This window comes from Canis lupus, chromosome 7, assembly GCF_011100685.1.
Source record: "Canis lupus familiaris isolate Mischka breed German Shepherd chromosome 7, alternate assembly UU_Cfam_GSD_1.0, whole genome shotgun sequence".
Lineage (NCBI taxonomy): Eukaryota > Metazoa > Chordata > Mammalia > Carnivora > Canidae > Canis > Canis lupus.
Genome location: NC_049228.1, coordinates 32213371 through 32234756, shown reverse-complemented (window position 1 = coordinate 32234756; position 21386 = coordinate 32213371). Strand labels below are relative to the sequence as shown.

General features: G+C 38.3%; 1 protein-coding gene and 1 pseudogene across 3 annotated transcripts in view; both read left to right on the top strand.

Annotated features, from left to right (window-relative positions):
- Window positions 1-2978, top strand: part of RGS7 (regulator of G protein signaling 7) — a 488737-nt gene extending 485759 nt beyond the window's left edge. For all 3 annotated transcript variants that reach the window (XM_038542673.1, XM_038542672.1, XM_038542671.1), the window contains one exon: window positions 2290-2978. In XM_038542673.1, the coding sequence (XP_038398601.1) occupies window positions 2290-2340 (51 nt within the window). In that variant the 3' untranslated portion in view covers window positions 2341-2978. The remainder of the gene's footprint in view (window positions 1-2289) is intronic.
- A 10439-nt stretch (window positions 2979-13417) lies between these two features.
- On the top strand, window positions 13418-19755 carry LOC490368 (annotated as a pseudogene).
- Window positions 19756-21386: the final 1631 nt, after the last annotated feature.

Genomic DNA, 21386 nt, shown 5'->3' with positions numbered 1-21386 from the left:
TTCTATCATCATAAATCCCCAGGTTGACTATAAGCCTGTGCTTTTCTGTGAAGTTCCATGAATGAGTATTTTTTAATTATCTCCTAGGACAACAGCCTGTCAAGCTAACCTTGTACCTCACCCTCTTTTAAATGAAACCCATACCAGGCCAAGTACTAATAGCATCAAAGATATTTCAAAAATCTGTAGAAAGAGAGCCGTGGTAATATTTATTAGATTTACAAAAATGACACTGGTTTTCACAGTCCAAACAAAAAATGATTATATGAATTTCAAATGACTATTTCAACATGACTATTTCACACTTCTTCCCAATAGTTTTTAACAAATCACACTAATCTGCAGTTTTAGAAATAACAATTTTATATCAGCATCTTTCCCCTCCTCCTCTGCCATATAAGCATTCACTTTTATGCCTCAACCAATATGGCATTTTCTCCAGCCCACAAATGGCATTAGAAACAGTAAACTCTTTTTAAAAATACATTACTATTTCTCAGAAGAAATATATATAAACTCATATACACACTTATATTAACAGCACAAGAAATGAATACAGTAGTAAATGTAGGAAATAGTGTGGTCTTCAAATGTAGGATGGTAGCTTTTAGATTCCAACATTATTTAATCAATCTATTGTCTAGGTTTGGGATAGAAAAGCAGTATAATTTTAGATTCCAATTCATTAGCAACTTTATGCCTTTTTAGAGTCAGAATAGTGACTTTGGGTGTCAGTATCCTAATGAGAAAGCATATAACAATAAAAACAATAATAGTAATAGTATAATGAGATAATAGCCAACATAAACTTAGTACATAGAATGTTCCAAGAATAGTTTTAAGCAATTTAGTTTCATTATTCTTTAGAAAAAGCTTTTAGTAGGTACTGTGATTATATTCATTTTATGAATGAGAAAACAAGCACAGGATAGGTAGCAAGAAGGAGCAAAGTATATCTTATTTATAAGGCCAATATATAATGTAAAATAGGGTGTCTTGTTAACAAACTGCTTTTTTTTTTCTTCCATAAAGTATCTAAAGCATAGCCAGCAATGAGAGGCATCTTTTACTATTGCTAAAAGCTAAGTTTTGAATCATTTTCCCCAATTAAAAGAAAATAGTGCTTGGTTTTCATTGCTCCCATTCATGTCAGCCACAGGGCCCTTGTCAGTTACTGTGAAGTGTGTAAAGAAAGCTTGATTTTGAAATTATTGATCACTTCTTAAACATATTGCTCTCTTCCCAAAACATGGCCAAGAGTGATAATCTCTTTCCAATACCACATTCCCTTTTATCAAACTCTCATATTACGTAGTGAATCAAGACTATTGTTATGACTAATTTATTAATAAAATATTATATTTCTCAAAAAAATCTCTTGGCTTTACCTTATTATTTTATCCACTCAGAAAGACAAATTCCATTCAAATATGTGGATGACCATCTTACTTTTATTACTAGAATGTATAAAATGAGCTATGAAACAGAAACCACAAATTGAGGATCTGCAACCCTGATCAGAAATTCAAATTTTTTTCTCTCCAGAGTACTAGTATTAACAGGGACAATGTCAGCTTTCAAGATTTCAAAAGAGTGAATATGTACTCTAGGTATTAACACAATATATGGAATCAGAATATATGGAATTTTTCTGGGGTTGGGGTTGGAGGAAATCAGGTGGAAAAAGATAGGGAGATGTCTATGGTTTGAAGTAGAGAACAAATAGAATTTTATCTGTAGATGTATAATTGGCATTATTTTCTCCATTATGTAGGATGGAGGACAAGCCCAATCTTGAATTTCTATCAATTACACCTCTAAAAATGAATTCTGTTTAATTAAAATAATATTTTCTGCATTACTAGATATTTATAAACATGACACTAATTCCAGCAATTGAACAAGAATGCATTCACATTGCTACCTTTTAGAGCAGTTTACTAAGGTTTGTTTTAACATGTTTATAACCAGTTGCAAATCTAGGTGTTGCATCATTGCTAAGCCTTGATGAAATGTTTATGGACATGTTTTATTATTTGCTAATCTGTGCTGTGAACCCATCAGTCTGTTTGCAGTGGGGAGGAAGTGGGTAGAGGGGTGGGCGGGTGGAAGTCATTTTGTTTAATGTGTTTGAACTAAGAGAAAGTTTGAACTAAGATGTACTTAAAGGGTTTTGTTTTGACCTGTGCACAAAACTCAGCTGCAATAAATAAATGCTACTCATAAGCAGGTTTTCAGTGATCATACTCTGTTTTTTTTTTTCCCTTTGTTTTATATTCTTTTTCTCAGGGGAAATCTCTCACCTCAAAGAGGTTAACAAGCCTCGTTCAGTCTTACTAAAAGGATCATCCTGTAGCATGGAAGCAGACTGGAGTCATTGCATATACTTTGTAGCTCTTTGTTGTTACCTGGAGCAGAGGACATTAGACCAAGATGTTGCATGAGCAAAGGACCTGAATTGTTCTCTTTGTGTACATTAAGGCATTGCCATTCCAAGTGACTCTACCATCTCAATGCCTCCATTTCAAAATGTTGTCTGCTTACTTTCTCCTTGTATTAAGCTGGATCTGTGTCTTTTCCTTTTTGATGAGTTCAAGTGAAGTACACCTTTTTTTTCTTTCTCTTGCTCTTAAAACTTCTGCTAGACACACAGTTCACTGAAAATTCACTGTCAAAAACTGGAAGAATTGTAAAAGAAAAAAACATATATCAATAAGTATACATATGGCTTCACATTTATTAAACAATAAATTAGCACAGAAAGTTTCATTTTCACCAATGTGTTCATAGTCAGAAACAAGCTCATGTCTTTGTCTGTTGTCTGTACATTCTCGGTTGATGTTTCTTGCATTTATTTTTATACCATATTTAAATAAGAAACACCTTTTACTCCAAATGTATTAAAGTTGATCCCTTCTCTGTAAATTTGTGTATGTTTATATTGTTGTTTTATCTTTCATTAAAAGATGCAGAATCTCGTTGTTTTTGTAACTTTTGACTTCTACATGCTGACAAGATAATGTGAGAAAGCATCCACAAATGTAGATTTGCAATTTAAACTATCACCCCGCACATTTATTTCAGGGCTTCAAGGCAAGCTTAGATGGCACAGTGGTTAGGAGCTGACTGAAAGTATTTCATCTGGAGACTAGCCCAGAACCAGGTAAATGCTTTTTCTCCCATCCAGGAACAACACAAATGGGCCTTCCACATTTTTAGACCTATTTCCCAGACCTTTCCAACGCATTATGAATATGCGTCACTGTTTTGCTAATGAATAGTTCTATGAGAATTAGGTTTGAGTGTGACTTCCCAACTCAGGAACTGGTATTTCTCCTTAAAGTGTAATTCTCAAAATACCTTAAGTCGCTTTTACCTCTATGGTGGTTACTAACTCTTTTGAGAACACAGTGGTAATTACTAATCTTTAGTGAATGCCTGTCACAGTACTGTGGGTTTTACATGCCCATAAAATCCTCACATTTAATCCTCACTTCAGCCCTATAAGATTTCTGCAATTTTGAGAATATTAAAGCAGAGAGAAGTTAAGTAACCTGTTCAAAGTCACACAGCCATGTAGTGAGTTGATATACTAATAAATCCATATACACTCTCACATAGGACGCATTTACACTGAATTTCAGGGCACTGACAGAATACCCTCTGAAACTCCTCTATGGACCCCAGATAAGAAACCTGACTCCCTTTAAGAGTTTGGTCAGTGACAGAAAGTTCGTGCAGTAGGGGAAACGGGCCTAACTTGTTTATTTTTGCATCCATGCACACATTGCAGACTCTGGATATTTAAAAAAAGAGAAATGTAGTTATTGTAATTAATGTAATTATTAGTTGCTGTAGGTAAACTTAAATTCTGAAAAAAAAAATACCCACAACAGTGAGAAATTAGTTGTGAGTCTGTGAGCTAGTGTATAGAACTGTCACAAAATGGGAGAGACTTGGTAGGAGATATTTCTATATGGGCAATAATCAGAACACTGTAATTACTTTAAGATTTTAAAAGTGATTTAATTATAGGCCCTATGACTTCTTAAAAAGAAAACATAAAATGCACATAAGTCTAAAACTTAATTCAGGATAGCCTTGGCCAGATGGCACTAAAACTAGGTTGAAACACTACATAAAAAAAAAAAAAAAAAGAAACACTACATAAGAGAAACAGTATTTAAAAGAAAGCAATAACCCATTAGAAGAATAGGATGAATAGACAACGAATGTTGCACAAATGGGATTGGTTATTTTGGAGGCTCTTACAAGTTATCATTCCTTAGGTGTCCATCCTTACTAAAAATTTTAAATCACAAATTTATACAGAAATAAAAGGCATAAAATGGCAATGGAGGACAAGAAAGAGAAATATCCAGGCAAGTATTCCCAAGTCAGGAACTCCTGGTAGACATGTAAGTCAGGTTGAATTCAAATACATAAAACTTTTAATAGTCTAATGACTCTATTTAAGATAGTTTAGAAAGGCTTAGTTTACAAAACAGTGTATTTCAGGAGAAGCATATAGAAAAATGTTGACATTCTTGCAGTTCACTCAAATAAGCACATGGTAACTGTCTCCCACCCTACTCTGGGATAATTTGACCTATAAGGCACAGAAAAAAAAAGCTCTCAAGCCTATAATGAATAAAGTGGTTTTTAAGAAGCCTTTTTCTACCTTAACACAACTTAAAAAGCTACCCACTGAAGAAGTGGCCCAGAGTTTCCATACTCAATCGCAAACTGTTTAATTCATCCTCTAAATTGCATTTACCTGATTCTTCCCTTTGCAATGTTCACGGCAATGTTTCCTGTGGATCTACAATGGATTATCTGCTTGAACAAGAGTAACAGAACTATGGTCAGCAACTCTACCCCTGTCAGGTGCCAGGAAAATAAATGAAGGCAAAAATGCTCCCTCTTAATTATTACAAATGTGTGAAGGGATGTTCCTACTCAGGATTTGCACATGCATCCCCCTCATTCTCCTGGCTGAGTGTACACTTCTCTTTATAGATGTATGCTGGTTTATGAATAATTTGGTCTATGTGGAAAACGAGTCTTGGCAACTAGTATAAATTTGGTCCAGGTACATGCGCTAATTGATTCCATACATAGGATTTGTGTGTTCTTGATTACACACTTGAAAGACCACATTAACAATAGCCAGTGACTTTTCTGTTGCCAGTGACTGTCTCCTTGCATATTCTAACCCCCTCTAAAACATCCAAAGGAGGTAACCAAGGGTACTCATCCATCTTCTAAGCCATCTTAAGAAAATAGAAATAGTGAAGAATTTGATGGATATAAAGGATGGAGAGAGATCTAAAGTTGTGTATCACACACAAGTATCCCATATATTTTGTTGATGATGATGGTACATGTTTTTGTATCTTTTTATTCAGAATTTTGTACTCCAAATTACCTTTAAAAAGATACCAAATTATGTATCAAACATAAGACATCATTATTTAACAATCAGCTCAAGACAGAAACTGTTGTATATGCCCTTGAATACCTGGGGAAGTTTCCCCACAGCTGAAATATAATGCATTTGCAACTTCATCTTTACAAGCTCTTTAGTTGCTGGGTGGACGTTAGTACTCTTTGCTTGATAAACTGATTAATAAACCTTGACATCTTTATGAAGTTATGAGATCTTAATAACTTCAACTTGTTTGGAAATCAAATAAATTGGACTGCGTTTGTTATCTTTTTTTGTATATTTTTTTTTGTATATTTTTTTTATTGGAGTTCGATTTGCCAACATTATAGTATAACACCCAGTGCTCATCCCATCAAGTGCCCCGCTCAGTGCCTGTCACCCAGTCACCTCATCCCCCCACCCACCTCCCATTACACTGATCCTTGTTCGTTTCCCAGAGTTAGGAGTCTCTCATGTTTCGTCACCCTCCCTGATTTACCCCACTCATTTTCTCTCCTTTCTCCTGTAATCCTTCACTATTTTTTATATTCCTTGTATAAGTAAAACCATATAATGATTGTCCTATTCTGATTGACTTCACTCAGTATAAAATCCTCCAGATCCATCCATGTTGAAGCAAATGGTGGGTATTTGTCATTTCTAATGGCTGAGTAATATTCCATTGTATATATACACCACAGCTTCTTCGTCCATTCATCATTTGATGGACACCAGGGCCTCTTCCACAGTTTGGCTATTGTAGACATTGCTGCTATAAACATTGGGGTACAGGTGTCTCAGCTTTTCACTGCACCTGTATCTTTGGGGTAAATCCCCCGTAGTGCAATTCCTGGGTCATATGGTAGCTCTATTTTTAACTCTTTGAGGAACCTCCACACTATTTTCCAGAGTGGCTATACCAGTTCACATTCCCACCAACAGTTCAAAAGGGTTCCCCATTCTCCACATCCTCTCCAACATTTGTTTCGTGTCTTATTCATTTTTACCATTCTCACTGGTAAGAGGTGGTATCTCATTGTTGCTTTGATTCGTATTTCCCTGATGGCAAGTGATGCTGAGCATTTTCTCATGTGCTTGTTGGCCATGCGTATGTCTTCTTTGGTGAAATTTCTGTTCATATCTTCTGCCCATTTCATAATTGGATTGTTTGTTTCTTGGGTGTTGAATTTAGTAAGTTCTTTATAGATCTTGGATACTAGCCCTTTATCTGATATGTCATTTGCAAATATCTTCTCCCATTCTGTAGGTTGTCTTGTAGTTTTGTTGACTGTTTCTTTTGCTGTACAGAAGCTTTTTGTCTTAAGTCTCAATAGTTCATTTTTGCTTTTGTTTCCCTTGCCTTCATAGATGTATCTTGCAAGAAGTTGCCATGGCCAAATTCAGAAAGGGTGTTGCCTGTGTTCTCCTCTAGGATTTTGATGGATTCTTGTCTCACGTTTAGATCTTTCACCCATTTTGAGTTTATCTTTGTGTATGGTGTAAGAGAGGTCCAGTTTCATTCTTCTGTAGGTGGCTGTCCAATTTTCCCAGCATTCCCAGCACCATTTATTGAAGAGACTGTCCTTTATCCAGTAGATATTCTTTCTGGCTTTGTCGAATATTAGTTGACCATAATATTTTGTCAATATTAGTTGAGTACCCACTTCTGTGTTCTCTATTCTGTTCCATTAATCTACGTGTCTGTTCTTGTGCCAGTACCACACCATCTTGATGATCACAGCTTTGTAATACAACTTGAAATCTGGCATTATAATGCCCCCGGCTCTGGTTTTTCAATATTCCCCTGGCTAATCAAGGTCTTTTTTGATTCCACACAAATATTATTTGTTCCAACTCTCTGAAGAAAGTCCATGGTATTTTAATAGGGATTGCATTGAATGTGTAAATTTCCCTGGGTAGCTTAGACATTTACACAATATTAATTCTTACAATCCATGAGCATGAAATATTTTTCCATCTTTGTATCTTCCTCACTGAAGAGTTCTGTAGTTTTTTTGGGTATGTATGCTTTACCTCTTTAGTTAGGTTTATTCCTAGGTATCTTATGATTTTGGGTGCATTTGTATATGGGATAGACTCCTTAATTTCTCTCTCTTCAGTCTCATTGTTACTGTATAGAAATGCCACTGATTTCTGGACATTGATTTTGTATCCTGCCACATTGCTGAATTGCTATATGAGTTCTAGCAATTTTGGGGTGAAGTCTTTTGGGTTTTCTATGTACAGTATCATGTCAACTGCAAAGAGAGAGAGTTTGATTTCTCCTTTGCCAATTTGAATGCCTTTTACTTCTTTTTGTTGCCTGATTGATGAGGCTAGCATTTCTAGTACTATGTTGAATAGCAGTGGTGAGAGTGGACATCCCTGTCATGTTCCTAATCTTAGGGGAAAAGCTCTCAATTTTCCCCATTGAAAATGATATTTGCTGTGGGCTTTTCATAGATGGCTTTTAAGATGCTGAGGAACATTCTCTCTACCCCTGCACTCTGAAGAGTTTTGATCAGGAATGGATGCTGTATTTTGTCAAATGCTTCTCCGCATCTATTGAGAGGATCATATGGTTCTTGTTTTTTTCTCTTCTTGATGTGATCTATTTTGTTGATAGTTTCACAAGTGTTGAACCAACCTTGCATCCCAGGAATAAATCCCATTTGGTCATGGTGAATAATCTTCTTAATGTACTGTTGGATCCTATTGACTAATATCTTATTGAGAATTTTGGCATCTGTTTCATCAGGGATATTGGTCTATAATTCTCCTTTTTGGTGGGGTCTTTGTCTTGTTTGGAATTAAGGTGATACTGGCCTTGTAAAACGAGTTTGGAAGTATTCTGTCCCTTTCTATCCTTCGGAACACCTTTAGTAGAATAGGTATTGTTTCTTCTTTAAATGTTTGATAGAATTCCCCTGGGAAGCCATCTGGCCCTGGACTTTAGTATCTTGGGAGGTTTTTGATGACTGCTTCAATTTCCTCCCTGGTTATTGGCCTATTCAGGTTTTCTATTTCTTCCTGTTCCAGTTTTGGTAATTTGTGGTTTTCCAAAAATGCATCCATTTCTTCTAGATTGCCTAATTTATTGGTGTATAGCTGCTCATAATACGTTATTAAAATCGTTTGTGTTTCCTTGGTATTGGTTGTGATCTCTTTCATTCATGATTTTATTAATTTGAGTCTTTTTTCTTTTCTTTTTAATAAGGCTGGCTAGGGGTTTATCTATCTTATTAATTCTTTCAAAGAACCAACTCCTGGTTTTGTTGATCTGTTCTACAGTTCTTCTGGTCTCTATTTCATTGAGTTCTGCTCTAATCTTTATTATCTCTCTTCTTCTGCTTGATGTAGGTTTTATTTGCAGTTCTTTCTCCAGTTCCTTTAGGTGAGAGATTAGCTTGTGTATTTGAGTTTTTCCAATTTTTTGTGGGATGCTTGTATTGCAATGTATTTCCCTCTTACGACTGCTTTTGCTGTATCCCAAAGATTTTGAATGGTTGTATCTTCATTTTCATTAGTTTCCATGAATCTTTTTAATTCTTCTCTAATTTTCTGGTTGACCCATTCATCATTTAGTAATATGCTCTTTAATCTTCATGTGTTTGAGTTTCTTCCAAATTTCTTCTTGTGCCTGAGTTCTAGTTTCAAAGCATTGTGGTCTGAAAATATACAGGAGACAATCCCAATCTTTTGATATTGGTTGAGACCTGATTTGTGACCTAGTATGTGGTCTATTCTGGAGAAAGTTCCATATGCACTTGAGAAGAATGTGTGTTCAGTTGCATTCAGATGTAAAGTTCTATATACATCTGTGAAATCCATCTGGTTCAGTGTATCATTTAAAGTCCTTGTTTCTTTGGTGATGTTGTGCTTAGAATATCTGTCATTTGCAGAAAGTGCCATGTTGAAGTCTCCTACTATTAGTGTATTATTATCTAAGTATGTCTTTATTTTGGTTATTAATTGATTGATATACTTGACAGCTCCCACATTAGGGGCATAAATATTCATGATTGTTAGGTCTTCCTATTGGACAGACCCTTTAAGTATGATATAGTGTCCCTCTTCATCGCTTACTACAGTCTTTGAGATAAACTTTGATTCATATGATATGAGGATTGCTACCCCAGCTTTCTTTTGAGGACCATTTGAATGGTAAATGGTTCTCCAATCTTTCATTTTCAGGCTGGAAGTTTCCTTAGGTCTAAAATGAGTCTTTTGTACACAGCAAATAGATGAGTCTTGCTTTTTTACCCAGTTTGAAACCCTGCATCTTTTGATGGGATCATTTATCCCATTCATGTTCAGAGTAACTATTGAAAGATATGAATTTAGTGTCATCATAATACCTATTCAGTCCCTGTTTTTGTTGATTATTTCTTTGGGCTTCCTCTTTCTTTTACAGGGTCCCTCTTAATATTTCTTGCAGAGCTGGTTTGATGGTCACATATTCTTTCAGTTTCCACCTATCTTGGAAGCTCTTTATCTCTCTTTCTATTCTGAATGAGTCTTGCTGGATATAGTATTCTTGACTACATGTTCTTCTCATTTAGTACCCTGAATATATCCTGCCAGCCCTTTCTGGTTTGCCAGGTCTCTGTGAAGAGGTCTGCTGTTAATCTAATATTTCTCCCCATATAAGTTAAGAATCTCTTGTCTCTCACTGCTTTAAGGATTTTCTCTATCTTTGGAATTTGCAAGTTTCACTATTAAATGTTGAAGTGTTGAATGGTTTTTATTTTTCTTTTTTAATTTTTTTTTTAATTTTTATTTATTTATGATAGTCACAGAGAGAGAGAGAGAGAGGCAGAGACATAGGCAGAGGGAGAAGCAGGCTCCATGCACCGGGAGCCTGATGTGGGATTCGATCCGGGGTCTCCAGGATCGCGCCCTGGGCCAAAGGCAGGCGCCAAACTGCTGCGCCACCCAGGGATCCCGAATGGTTTTTATTGATTTTATGGGGAACCTCTCTATGTCCTGGATCTGAATGCCTGTTTCCCTCCCCATATTAGGGAAGTTCTCAGCTATGAGTTCTTCAAATATGCTTTCTGGCCCTCTGGCCCTCTCAGCACTTTCTGGAACCCCAATTATATGTAGATTCTTCCTTCTGAGGCTATCATTTATTTCCCCTAACCTTTCTTCATCCTCCTTTAATTGCCTTTCTCTTTTTTCCTCAGCTTCCTTCCTTGCAATCAACTTGTCTTCTATGTCATTCACTCTTTCTTCCACCTCATTAACCTTCATTGTTAGGACCTCCAGTTTGGATAGCATCTCATTTAATTGGTTTTTAATTTCGGCCTGATTAGATCTAAATTCTGCAGTCATTAAGTCTCTTGAATCCTTTATGTAAAGCTTTTTTCCAGAGCCACCAGTAGCTTTATAATTGTGCTTCTGAATTGGCTTTGTGACATCAAATAGTAATCCATATTCTGTAACTCTGTGGCAGAGAGTACTACTTCTGATTCTTTCTTTTGTGGTGAGTGCTTCCTTCTAGTCCTTTTGCTCATTGTAGAGTGGCTGTATAAGTGGGCTGAGTCAAGAATACCAACCATGACCTATGTAAATTTCACCCTAGATGATTCTGATGAGGTCAGAGACCAGAAAATGAAAACAAAGATCAGAACAAAACAAAACAAAAGGACCACTAAAGTGAAAAACAAATTTTAAAACAATGTAGTAAAAAATAGAAGGCCAAGAATCCCAAATAAGAAGAAAGAAAGGGAAAAAAGCAGAGGAAAAAAAGCAAAAGTAAAGAGGAAAAAAGAAAAAAATGGAGAAGAAAAAAAGGAGGTACTGTGAGATGGTGGTGGTAAAGAAGTTATAGTGGAGGGAGAATATAATCTACCTGAGGGGTCCTAGAGTGTCATCCTTTTGGTTCTGAGTGTATTAAGTTCTATATGTTAGAAGATGCTCAGTCCCAAATTTATATAAACCAGCAATACTTGTAGCCCCAACATTGGTCACTAAAACATAAATAAGATAAAAGAGGGGGGCAGAATGGGAATGAAGAGAGAATATAATCACGTAGAATGAACTAGCATGGTATATACCACTTGGTTCTGGGTGCATGCTGGTCATGTTTTAGAAGGTATTAATTTCTGCCATTGTAGAACAAAATGAGGCAGAGAAAACAAAAAACACAAAACAAAACAAAACATATCTCATGTATCTCCCAAAATTAAATTGAGTATGTTGAAGGGAATCTACAAGTGGAAAATAGATCTAAGACATGTAATTGTAGAAATGTGAAAGCCAAAGTGGAAGAAACTTAAAAATAAAGAGGTGGTAAAATATCGTAGTTATGGTGTGAAAAAAGAAAAAAATTGGAAATTTATAGTCTGATATAAAAATGAGTTGTACTGAGAAAAGGAGAAAAAAAGGAGGGGTACCCTCTAGTTCTATATACTGTAAATCCCTCGACTTCCCCTGGAGCTTTCCAGCGCTGCTCGGTCAAGAACTTGCTCTTCCCCTGTCCTTCCAGCTGGTCTTCTGGGGGAGGGGCCTGAGGTGCTGATGCTCAGGTGTGTGCACCTGGGGGAGCGGCCCGCCCCCTGCCGGGTGCCGGGCTCAGTGGGAGCTGTTGACCCCGTGAGGCCCCTGCTCCCTGGCGGCCCCCTCCGTCCCAGGCACAGGGTGACACCAGGAGGAACAGCCCCACTGGCGGCGGCCAGCTCCCCAGCCCTGGCGTCAGCTCCCGCAGTATCTCCCGCAGCTCCCAGTCCGCACTGGCCTAGGTGCTCCCGGGGCGGCGGGGGCGCTGACCTGCACAGCTCGGGGCCCCCGGGAGCAGGGGCGTCCTCGCTGTCCTGGGCCCTCCCCGCCTCCGCCTGTCCCGGGGGAGCGCGGGATCCTGGGCTGTGTCCCCGGCGCCCTGGGATGGGGGCCTGCGCTGCTGGCATCGCGCTCCGGGGGCCGCGGCTCCTGAAGGCAGCAGGGCGCAGCCCCTTCCTCCCGAGCCCCCGGCTGACCCCCCGGCTTCTCCCGAGGCCCCCCGGGGGCTCCAGCCCTTTACCGCGCCGCCCGCGGTGTGCGGGGCGCTCTCCCCCCGGCGCCCCTCCTCTCCTAGTGACCCCGGGGACTGGGCCCGCTGCCCCTCCTGCGGTCCTGCCCCAGTTCCCTGCTGAGCGCCTTCTCCTCCTGGAAGAATCCCCGGTGGGATTTTTAAATCGCCTCTCTGGGGCGGGGCTCTCCTGTCCTGGAGGCTCTCGCCGCTGGGCTTTAGCCCGGCTCCTCGCGGGGCCCCTCCCCCACTGGATTCTTTTTTATTTTTCTCCACCTTCCTACCTTGTTAGAAGCAAAAACCCCAAAAACCCTTCTCTCTGTAGCATTCCAGCTGTTCTCTCTTTAAATCTCAGGTCGAATTCATAGGCGTTCAGGATGGTTTGGGAATTATCTAGGTAAGTTGCTGGGGCCTGGTGAGGTGAGGCCCCTACTCCTCTGCCATCTTGCCCCGCCCCTGCTATTTGTTATCCTTTTAAAAGTTAATGACATCTAACTCCAGTACTGGTTGGAAAGATTTAGACAATGCATCTAAAGTACTAAGTCCAGAACTACATATATAATTAGAAGTAAAAAAAAAAAAAAAAATTTACCTTACTTTCTCCCTTTCTTTTCCTCCAAAATTTCATTTTTCTAAAAAGATAAAAGATCTGTTCAAACATCACTCTCACACAAGTGGAATCATTTGGTTTGAAGTTCGGAAAGCCAAAGCCAAGTGCTGAATCAGGATACCAAAACCAGGGTAAAGACCTGAAGAGCAGTCAGTTGTGACTGTAGGTTGGTAACCAATCCTATGGAGTCAATAAAGCATTGGCATGGAAAGGGTGACCAAAAAGTGAAACTTGGCTAAGTCAAACAGACTGCATTCTGAACAAGTGAATTTTAGAAACTGCATCTCTGGAAAATAGGAATAGTGCTTGTTAGAAAGCAGCTGTGGCCTCACCTATATGTATGATGGAAACTTTTAAAGGAGTCAACGGGATGGCGGGGAGGACAGGTGGTAGTGATAAGGTAGCAGGAGTAAAATCATCAGTCTTTATCAGTGCAGGATGACCTTTGTCTAGCCTCAAAGTACAAGTAGAGGAACTTCTCCTTCCCCATACACTAGATATCGAGGTCTTCTAGACCAAAAATTGGTATTAAGTATAAGCAAACTGAATGATTTGTCATGGGAGGTCTTAAAGATTCTGCAATCTCTTGATTCCACAATACAAGGTTGGAGTGTTTGCCAGATGATCTCTCAAGTCCAGGCTGAGTGATAGTCCCCATTAAGTAAAAACTGACTATTTGGCAGGTGAGATTGCAATATACAGTCTACAGAAAGCTTGGTTTACAAGATAGAAAGTGGATCTAGAAGAGTTGCCATTGGCCACAGAATTTGAATCGACTCTGTGGGGTGACATGACAATGAGGTACACAAATCCATTCTACATACCAGCTCTTATTCTAGTTGTATGCCCTGGCACTTTTGGGACTGCAGACATATAATGGAACCAAATATATCATGGTACCTACTGCAACTTGCAGTGCTCAGTCTCTATCCCCTTTTCCTAATTTCTTTCTGCCTTTGACCTTCCCAAACTTCTTCAAGTGTTCAGGCACAAAAGCCCCTCTTTCTACTTTTTTTTTCATAGTAAACCTTAATTGCCCTAGCACAAGTTTGACAGGAAAGAGTCTCAGCCTCCTCTAGGCTAAGATCTAATATTTATGAAGATAAACACATTCTACATTCACTCCAAATGGAAATGATTTTTAAAATTTCAAAATTAACAAAGATGTAGTTTCTTATGAAAGTGGGAAAGGGAACCATTTCTTACAAGAAAATAACCAAAGGGAATATTTGGTATTGTTGGAGACTAAAGTCAGCTGGCATTCGATAGTTAGGCATAGATCCAAGCAGAAACCACAGTGGGAATAGCCAGTTAACACACATCCATGTCAGCAGACCCAGTTAATATTATCTTCAGGGAACTTAGAGTGTGCAACACACACTCTGCCATGAACAGAGACTAGGAAAGGTTTGCACAATTCCCAAGGTTACCAGAGAACTAAACCATTTTCAATGGCCATAGTGTCCAGTATCATTCTGCATACCTGAAGGGTAGTATCATGTCACCAGCATGTGCAGGGAAGGAAATGTATCATGAATGCAGGAGCATTCCCTGACCATAAAAAGCACCCTGGACTGAAGCTATGAAACAGATTATGATTTTTTTCTATGAGAGCAAATATGGGAGAAATGTGTGGAATATGAGCTTACAAACTATAATCATAAAAATACTTAAAAGGATAAGCATTGTGAATGACACAGCGAATGGAAGAATTTACACCAAAGGAAATAGACAAGATCAATCTGAAGAATGCCTCAAATAAGTAGTTCTTAAATGTTTAAAGCAATAAAGTATGTAAACAGGAGAAAAGAGGAGCAAGATTATTTTTATAAATGCATATCAAGGGTTTCATAGTGAAGCTTTAGAATATTAATGAAAAAGAATAGAAAAAATATCACAAAAGTTGCCAGGAAGCAAAGAAACATAAGTCTGGTTGACATTGTATTTATTTTTAGAAATGTAAAATGTCAGAAGTCAGCAGAGTAAACTCTGATTTTAAAATTTTATATTCAACTGGACTTCTGAGCAAGATGGTGGAGTAGGAGAACCCTAAGCTTATCTCATTCCACAGATATGACAAGATAATACTCACAGCATGGTAAATAACTGAGAAAATCACCTGAACACTGGCAGAACAGACTCTCTATAGCTAAATGTAGAGAAGAGATCACTCAAAGAGGGTAGGAAGGGTGGAATGTGGTGAGGAACTAAATGAACCCACAGGACTTTCCTGGGGAAAGAGGGAAAGAGATATGCCATGGGAGCAGAAAAGTAGATCCTCAGACCAGCCACTCCAGGATCCCTATAACATTTGGCCTTAAAAACCAGTGGGGCATAATTTTCAGTTCTTACAATCATCAAGTCTTAACTCTTTGAACTATAAAAAGCAGGTTCAAGAATGGGAGAGTCAAGAGGGTGAAGGGAAATTGAGTCTCTGCACTTAAAGAGACAGCACAAAAAACAACCCCAAGGAGATAGAGCATGAAAGCAGCAGTTTGAAAAAAGCCTGAGGTATATGAGAGGAAGTTTCTTTACTAATTTTAGAGCCTGTGCTAGAGGAGTAGGGAACTTTGGGTGACTTCTACAGGAACAAAAGAATGGTGGGTGTCATTTCTCTCCCTACCAACCTAAACACACAAACACCTGTGGGAACCAACAAAGTGCCAACATTTACTACTTAACTTGCTAACACTACTACCCCCACCCTTGTATTCTCCTGTGGATATGCCCCTTCCCACCAGGCCTCAACCCCAGGTCCCCTCCCACAGCAGACCTACACAAACTTTGTTAACACCAGGTACACCAACCTCACATCCTCCTTCAGATCTACCTCCCAATATGCGCTTGACCAGAGCCCATTGAAACCAGTATCACAAGCCTGGCCATGTGCAAGCAGCCCTAACAGGGACCAGAACCACTCCAAAGTAACTCCTGCCCCAGGAAGAGGGGTAGATAACCACATAAACCTGTCCAAATCTTGCTGTAGCAGTGGGCTAGGGGCACACAGGTGATTGGACTTCAGGGCCCACCCAACAAAGAACGCTTCTGAGGGGAAAATACTGGGAAAGTGCCCTGCAGTTCAGAGCTACTGCATTTATGGCAAATACCTGGTCTGACTCAACTCAAGCTCAAGGAGTCCCAAGACTGGCCCACTATAGCACAGGGACCAAATCCTGCCCATGACAGGCAAAGGAGCCATTGTAAATGACTGGATTGAAGGCAAAAGCAGCTCAGCCACAGTTGTAGGGCACATGCAACACATGTAGGAGACACTCCTGAAGCACCAGGTTCTGGTAAACAGGGAATATTGCACTACAGAGCACTACATGACCTCTTACTTATAAAGCCGCTACTTTCAAGAGCAGATGTAATGGACTTTCCTAACATAGAGAAACAGACACAGAGAGTTAGACAAAATGAGGAGACAGAGGATTACGTCCCAAATGAAAGAACAGGACAAAATCACAGCAATTTCCATCACGAAATGGAGATAAGTATATGCCTGATAGAGAACTTAAAGTAATGATCATAAATATACTTACTTGACTTGAGAAAAGAATGGAGGCTATCAGTAAGACCCTTAGCGAAGAGGTAGAAAACATTTTTTAAAAAATCAATCCAAGATGAAGAACTCAATAAATGAAATTTAAAATATACTAGATAGAATGCATAGTAAGCCAGAGGAAACAGAAAAATTGGACCAAAGACCTGGAGGACTGAGAAATGAAAAACAATGAAGCTGAAGAGGAGAAAGAAAAAAAAAAAAAACGTAATAGAAAATGAAATAGACTTAGGGAACTTAGTGACAGCCTGAAGTGTAATAACATTCACATTATAAGTATCCCAAAAGGAGAAGAGAGAGAAAGGGGGTAGAAAATTTATTTGGAGAAATAATAGTTTAAATTTTTTTCAAATCTGGGAAAGAAAACACAAGTTCATATCCAGGAGACAAAGACAGCCCCCAACAAAATCAACTCATGAGGATCCACACCAGACCCATAGTAATTAAAATGGAAAAATAGTGATAGAGAATTTTAAAGCAGCAGAAGAAAAGAAAAACAGTTATATACAAGGGAAACCACATAAGATTAAAAAGGCCAGAAGGGAGTGACATGATATATTCAAGGTGCTAAAAGAAAAAAAAAAAACCTGCAGCCAAGAATATTCTATTCAGCAGGGTTATTATTCAGAATAGAGGGAAAGAAAAAGAGTTTCCTGGAGAAATCAAAAGTTAAAGGAATTCATTATCAATAACCAGCACTACAAGAAATGTTAAAGGGGATTCTTAGAGAGGAGAAGAAAGACCATAAGCATAAGATGTTATATACAAACCCAATAGTGTAATAGGTATGCCAAAAATAAAAAGAAAGGAATCCAAGTGTATCACTAAAGAAAGCCAGTAAACCAGGGGAGAAGAGAGAAAGAGGAAAAAGGAACAGAGAAGAACTACAAAGACAACCATAAAGCAAGGAACAAAATTTCAATAAGTACATATCTATAAATAGTTAATTTGAAAGTAACAGGACTAAATGTTCTAATCAAAAGACAAAGGTGACATAATGAATAAAAAACAAAACAAATTTATATGTATACAAGAGACCCATTTTAGACCTAAAGACACCTGCATATTGAAAGTAAGGTGGTAGAGGAATATTTCTCATGCAAATGGATGTCAGAAGAAAGCCAGAGTACCAATACTTATATTAGACAAAATAAACTTTAAAACAAAGGCTGTAACAAGAGACTTTATAACAAGATGATATACAATCATAATGGGAAAAATCCAACAGGAATATCTAACGATTGTAAATATTTGTGCACCCAACATGAGAGCGCCCAAACACATACAGCAGCTAGTAAGAAACATAAATGATCTAATTGATAATAATACAATAATAGTAGGGGACTTTAATATCCCACTTACATCAATGGACAGATTGTCTAAACAGAAAATCAACAAGGCAACACATTGATTAGAATGACACATAGAATAACACATTGGACCAGATGGATCTAACAGACATATTCAGAACAACCCATCATAAACAGCAAAATACACATTCTTTTCAAGTGCACATAAAACATTCTCCAGAATAGATCACATGTTAGGCAATGAAACCAACCTCAAAAATTTCAAGAAGGTTGAAGTCATACCATAGATCTTTTACAATTGCAATGCTATGAAACTAGAAATCAATCACAAGAAAAAAAAGCTAGAATGACCATAAATGCACGTAGGTTAAATAACACACCATTAAACAATGAATGGGTCAACCAAAAATTCAGAGGAAGTTAAAAAGTACATGGAGACCAATGAAAATGAAAACACAACAGTCCAAAATCTTTGGGATGCAGCAAAAGCTGTTCTATGAGGAAAGTATATAGCAATACAAGCCTACCTCCAGAAGTAAGAAAAATCTCAAATGAACAACATATCCTTACCCCTAAAGGAACTAAAAAAGAACAAAATACAAATCCAGCAGAAGGAAGGAAATAATAAAGATTAGAGTAGAAATAAAATATGAACTTAAAAAAAGAGATGAATGAAACTAGTAGTTGGTTCTTTGATAAGATCAACAAAATTCATAAACCTTTATGCAGATTCGTATTTTTCTAATAAACAAAATCAGAAATGAAAAAAGAACAGTCTTCCTACTCCTCCCCTTTCAACAGACATCCACATCTTCTGGCGTAGTGCCAGCCACATCCCTGAGACACAATGGTGAAATCAGAGGAAATGGATTTGGCCATATTGGGTGCCCAGCACCAGGGCTACTTTTAACTCTGGTAAAGTGGATAATGTCACTATCAGTGACTCTTTCATTTACCTCAACTACATGGTCTACATGTTCTACTATGATTCCACCCATGGCAACTTCCACAACACAGACAAGGCTAAGAATGGGAAATTTGTCATCAATGGAAAGCCCATTTTAGAAGATACAGATCTTCTAAGAGTGAGCTCCTACTGGGTTGATGTTGGTGCTGAGTATGTTGTGGAGTTCCCTGGGGTCTTCTTTACCATGGAGAAGGCTGGGGCAAACTTGAAGGGTGGAGCTGAGGGGGTCATCATCATTATCATCCCTTCTGCTGATGCCCCCATATTTGTAATAGGCATGAACCATGAGAAATATGACAACTCCCTCAAGATTGTGAGCAATGCCTCCTGTACCACCAGCCACATGGCCCCTCTGCCCAAATTCATCCATGACAACTTTGGCATCACGGAGGGACTCATAACCACAATACATGCCATCTCAGAAGACAGTGGACAGCCCCTCTGGGAAGATGTGGTGTGATGGCCAAGGGGCTGCCCAGAACATCATCCTGTCCTTGCTTCTATTGGTGCCACCAAGATTGTAGGCAAGGTCACCTCTGGGCTAAATGGAAAGCTCACTGGCATGGCCTTCTGTGTCTCTACCCACAATGTGTCAGTTGTGGATCTGACCTTCTGTCTGGGGAAAGCTGCCAAATACAATGACATCAAGAAAGTGATGAAGCAGGCAGTAAAGGGATCCTTGGCTACACTGAGGACCAGGTTGTCTCACACAACATTAACAGTGATGTCTACTCTTCACTTTCGATGCTGGGACTGGCATTGTTCTCAATAACAACTTTGTCAAGCTCATTTCCTGGTACTATAGTGAATTTGGCTTCAGCAACTCAATGGTGGATGTTATATGGTCCATATGGCCTCCAAGGTGTTAGAGCCCCCAGGACCACCAGCCCCAGCAAGAGCAAGAGGAAGAGAGAAGCTCTCAACTATGAGGGAATTCTGGACCCACTCATTTCCAACACACCAAGAACCTCCTGACCTCCACAGTTTCCATCCCAGACTCTCTGAAGAAGGGGAGGGGTTTGGGAGGCCCCACCCTGTCATGTACCATCAGTAAAGTATACTGTACTTCCCAAAACAAGAAATAAAAGAGGAAATAACTGATACCACAGTAATAAGAAGAAATATAAGAAAATATTAAGAAAAATTATATGCCAACAAATTGGATAACCTAAAAGAAATAGATAAATTCTTAGAAACATAACCTACCAAAACTAAAGCAGGAAGAAATAGAAAACTTGAACAGACTGATTACCAGCAATGAAATTGAATCAGTGCTCAAAAACTCCCAACAAACAAAAGACTAGGACAGGATGGCCTCACAAATGAGTTCTACCAAACATTTAAAGAAGAGTTAATAGCTATTCTTCTCAAACTATTCCAAAAAATAGAAGAGAAAATAAAGTTTCCAAATACATTCTCCAAGGCCATCATTACTTAGATATCAAAACCAAATAAAGACACCACAAAAAAAAGAAAAGAAATACAGTCCCCTATATCTGATGATGCAAAAGTGTGAAATAGATGCAAAAATACTTGACAAAATATTAGCAAACCATATCTAACAATATATTTTTTAAAAATTATTCACCATGATTAAGTTGGATTTGTTGCTAGGATGCAAAGATATTTCAACATTAACAAATCAATCAATATCATATAGTACATCAACAAAACAAAGGATAAAACCATATGATCATTTCAAAAGATGCAGAAAAGCATTTGACAAAGTAAAGTATCCATTCATGATTTAAAAAAATCAACAAAGTAAATTTAGAGGGAAGATAACTCAATACAATAAAAGCCATATTTGAAAAACCCACAGTGAACATCATCTTCAATGAGGAAAATCTGAGACCTTTTCCCCTAAGGTCAGGAATAAAAAAAAGGGAAGTCTACTCTTACCAGTTTTATTCAATATAGCACTGGAATTTCTAGCCACAGAAATCAGACAACAAAAAAGAAATAAAGGGAATCCAAATTGGCAAGGAAGATGTAAAAATTTCACTATTTGCACATGGCATGATACTCTATATAGAAAACCTGAAGACTCCACCAAAAAACTGCAAGAATTGATAAATGAATTTAGTAACGTCACAGGATAGAAAATCAATATAGAGAAATATGTTGCATTTCTATACACTAATGATGAAGTATCAGAGAGAGAGAGTAAGAAAATAATCTCACTTACAAATGCACCCAAACCAAAAAGATACCTAGGAATAAATCTAACCAAAGAGATGAAGACTTGTACTCTGAAAACTATAAAACACTGATGAGAGAAATTGAAGATGACAGAAATAGGCATTCTATGCTCATGGATTAAATATATATATATATTTTAATATATATATATATAACTATATATATAGGGATCCCTGGGTGGCGCAGTGGTTTAGCGCCTGCCTTTGGCCCAGGGCACGATCCTGGAGACCCAGGATCGAATCCCACATCGGGCTCCCAGTGCATGGAGCCTCCTTCTCCCTCTGCCTGTGTCTCTGCC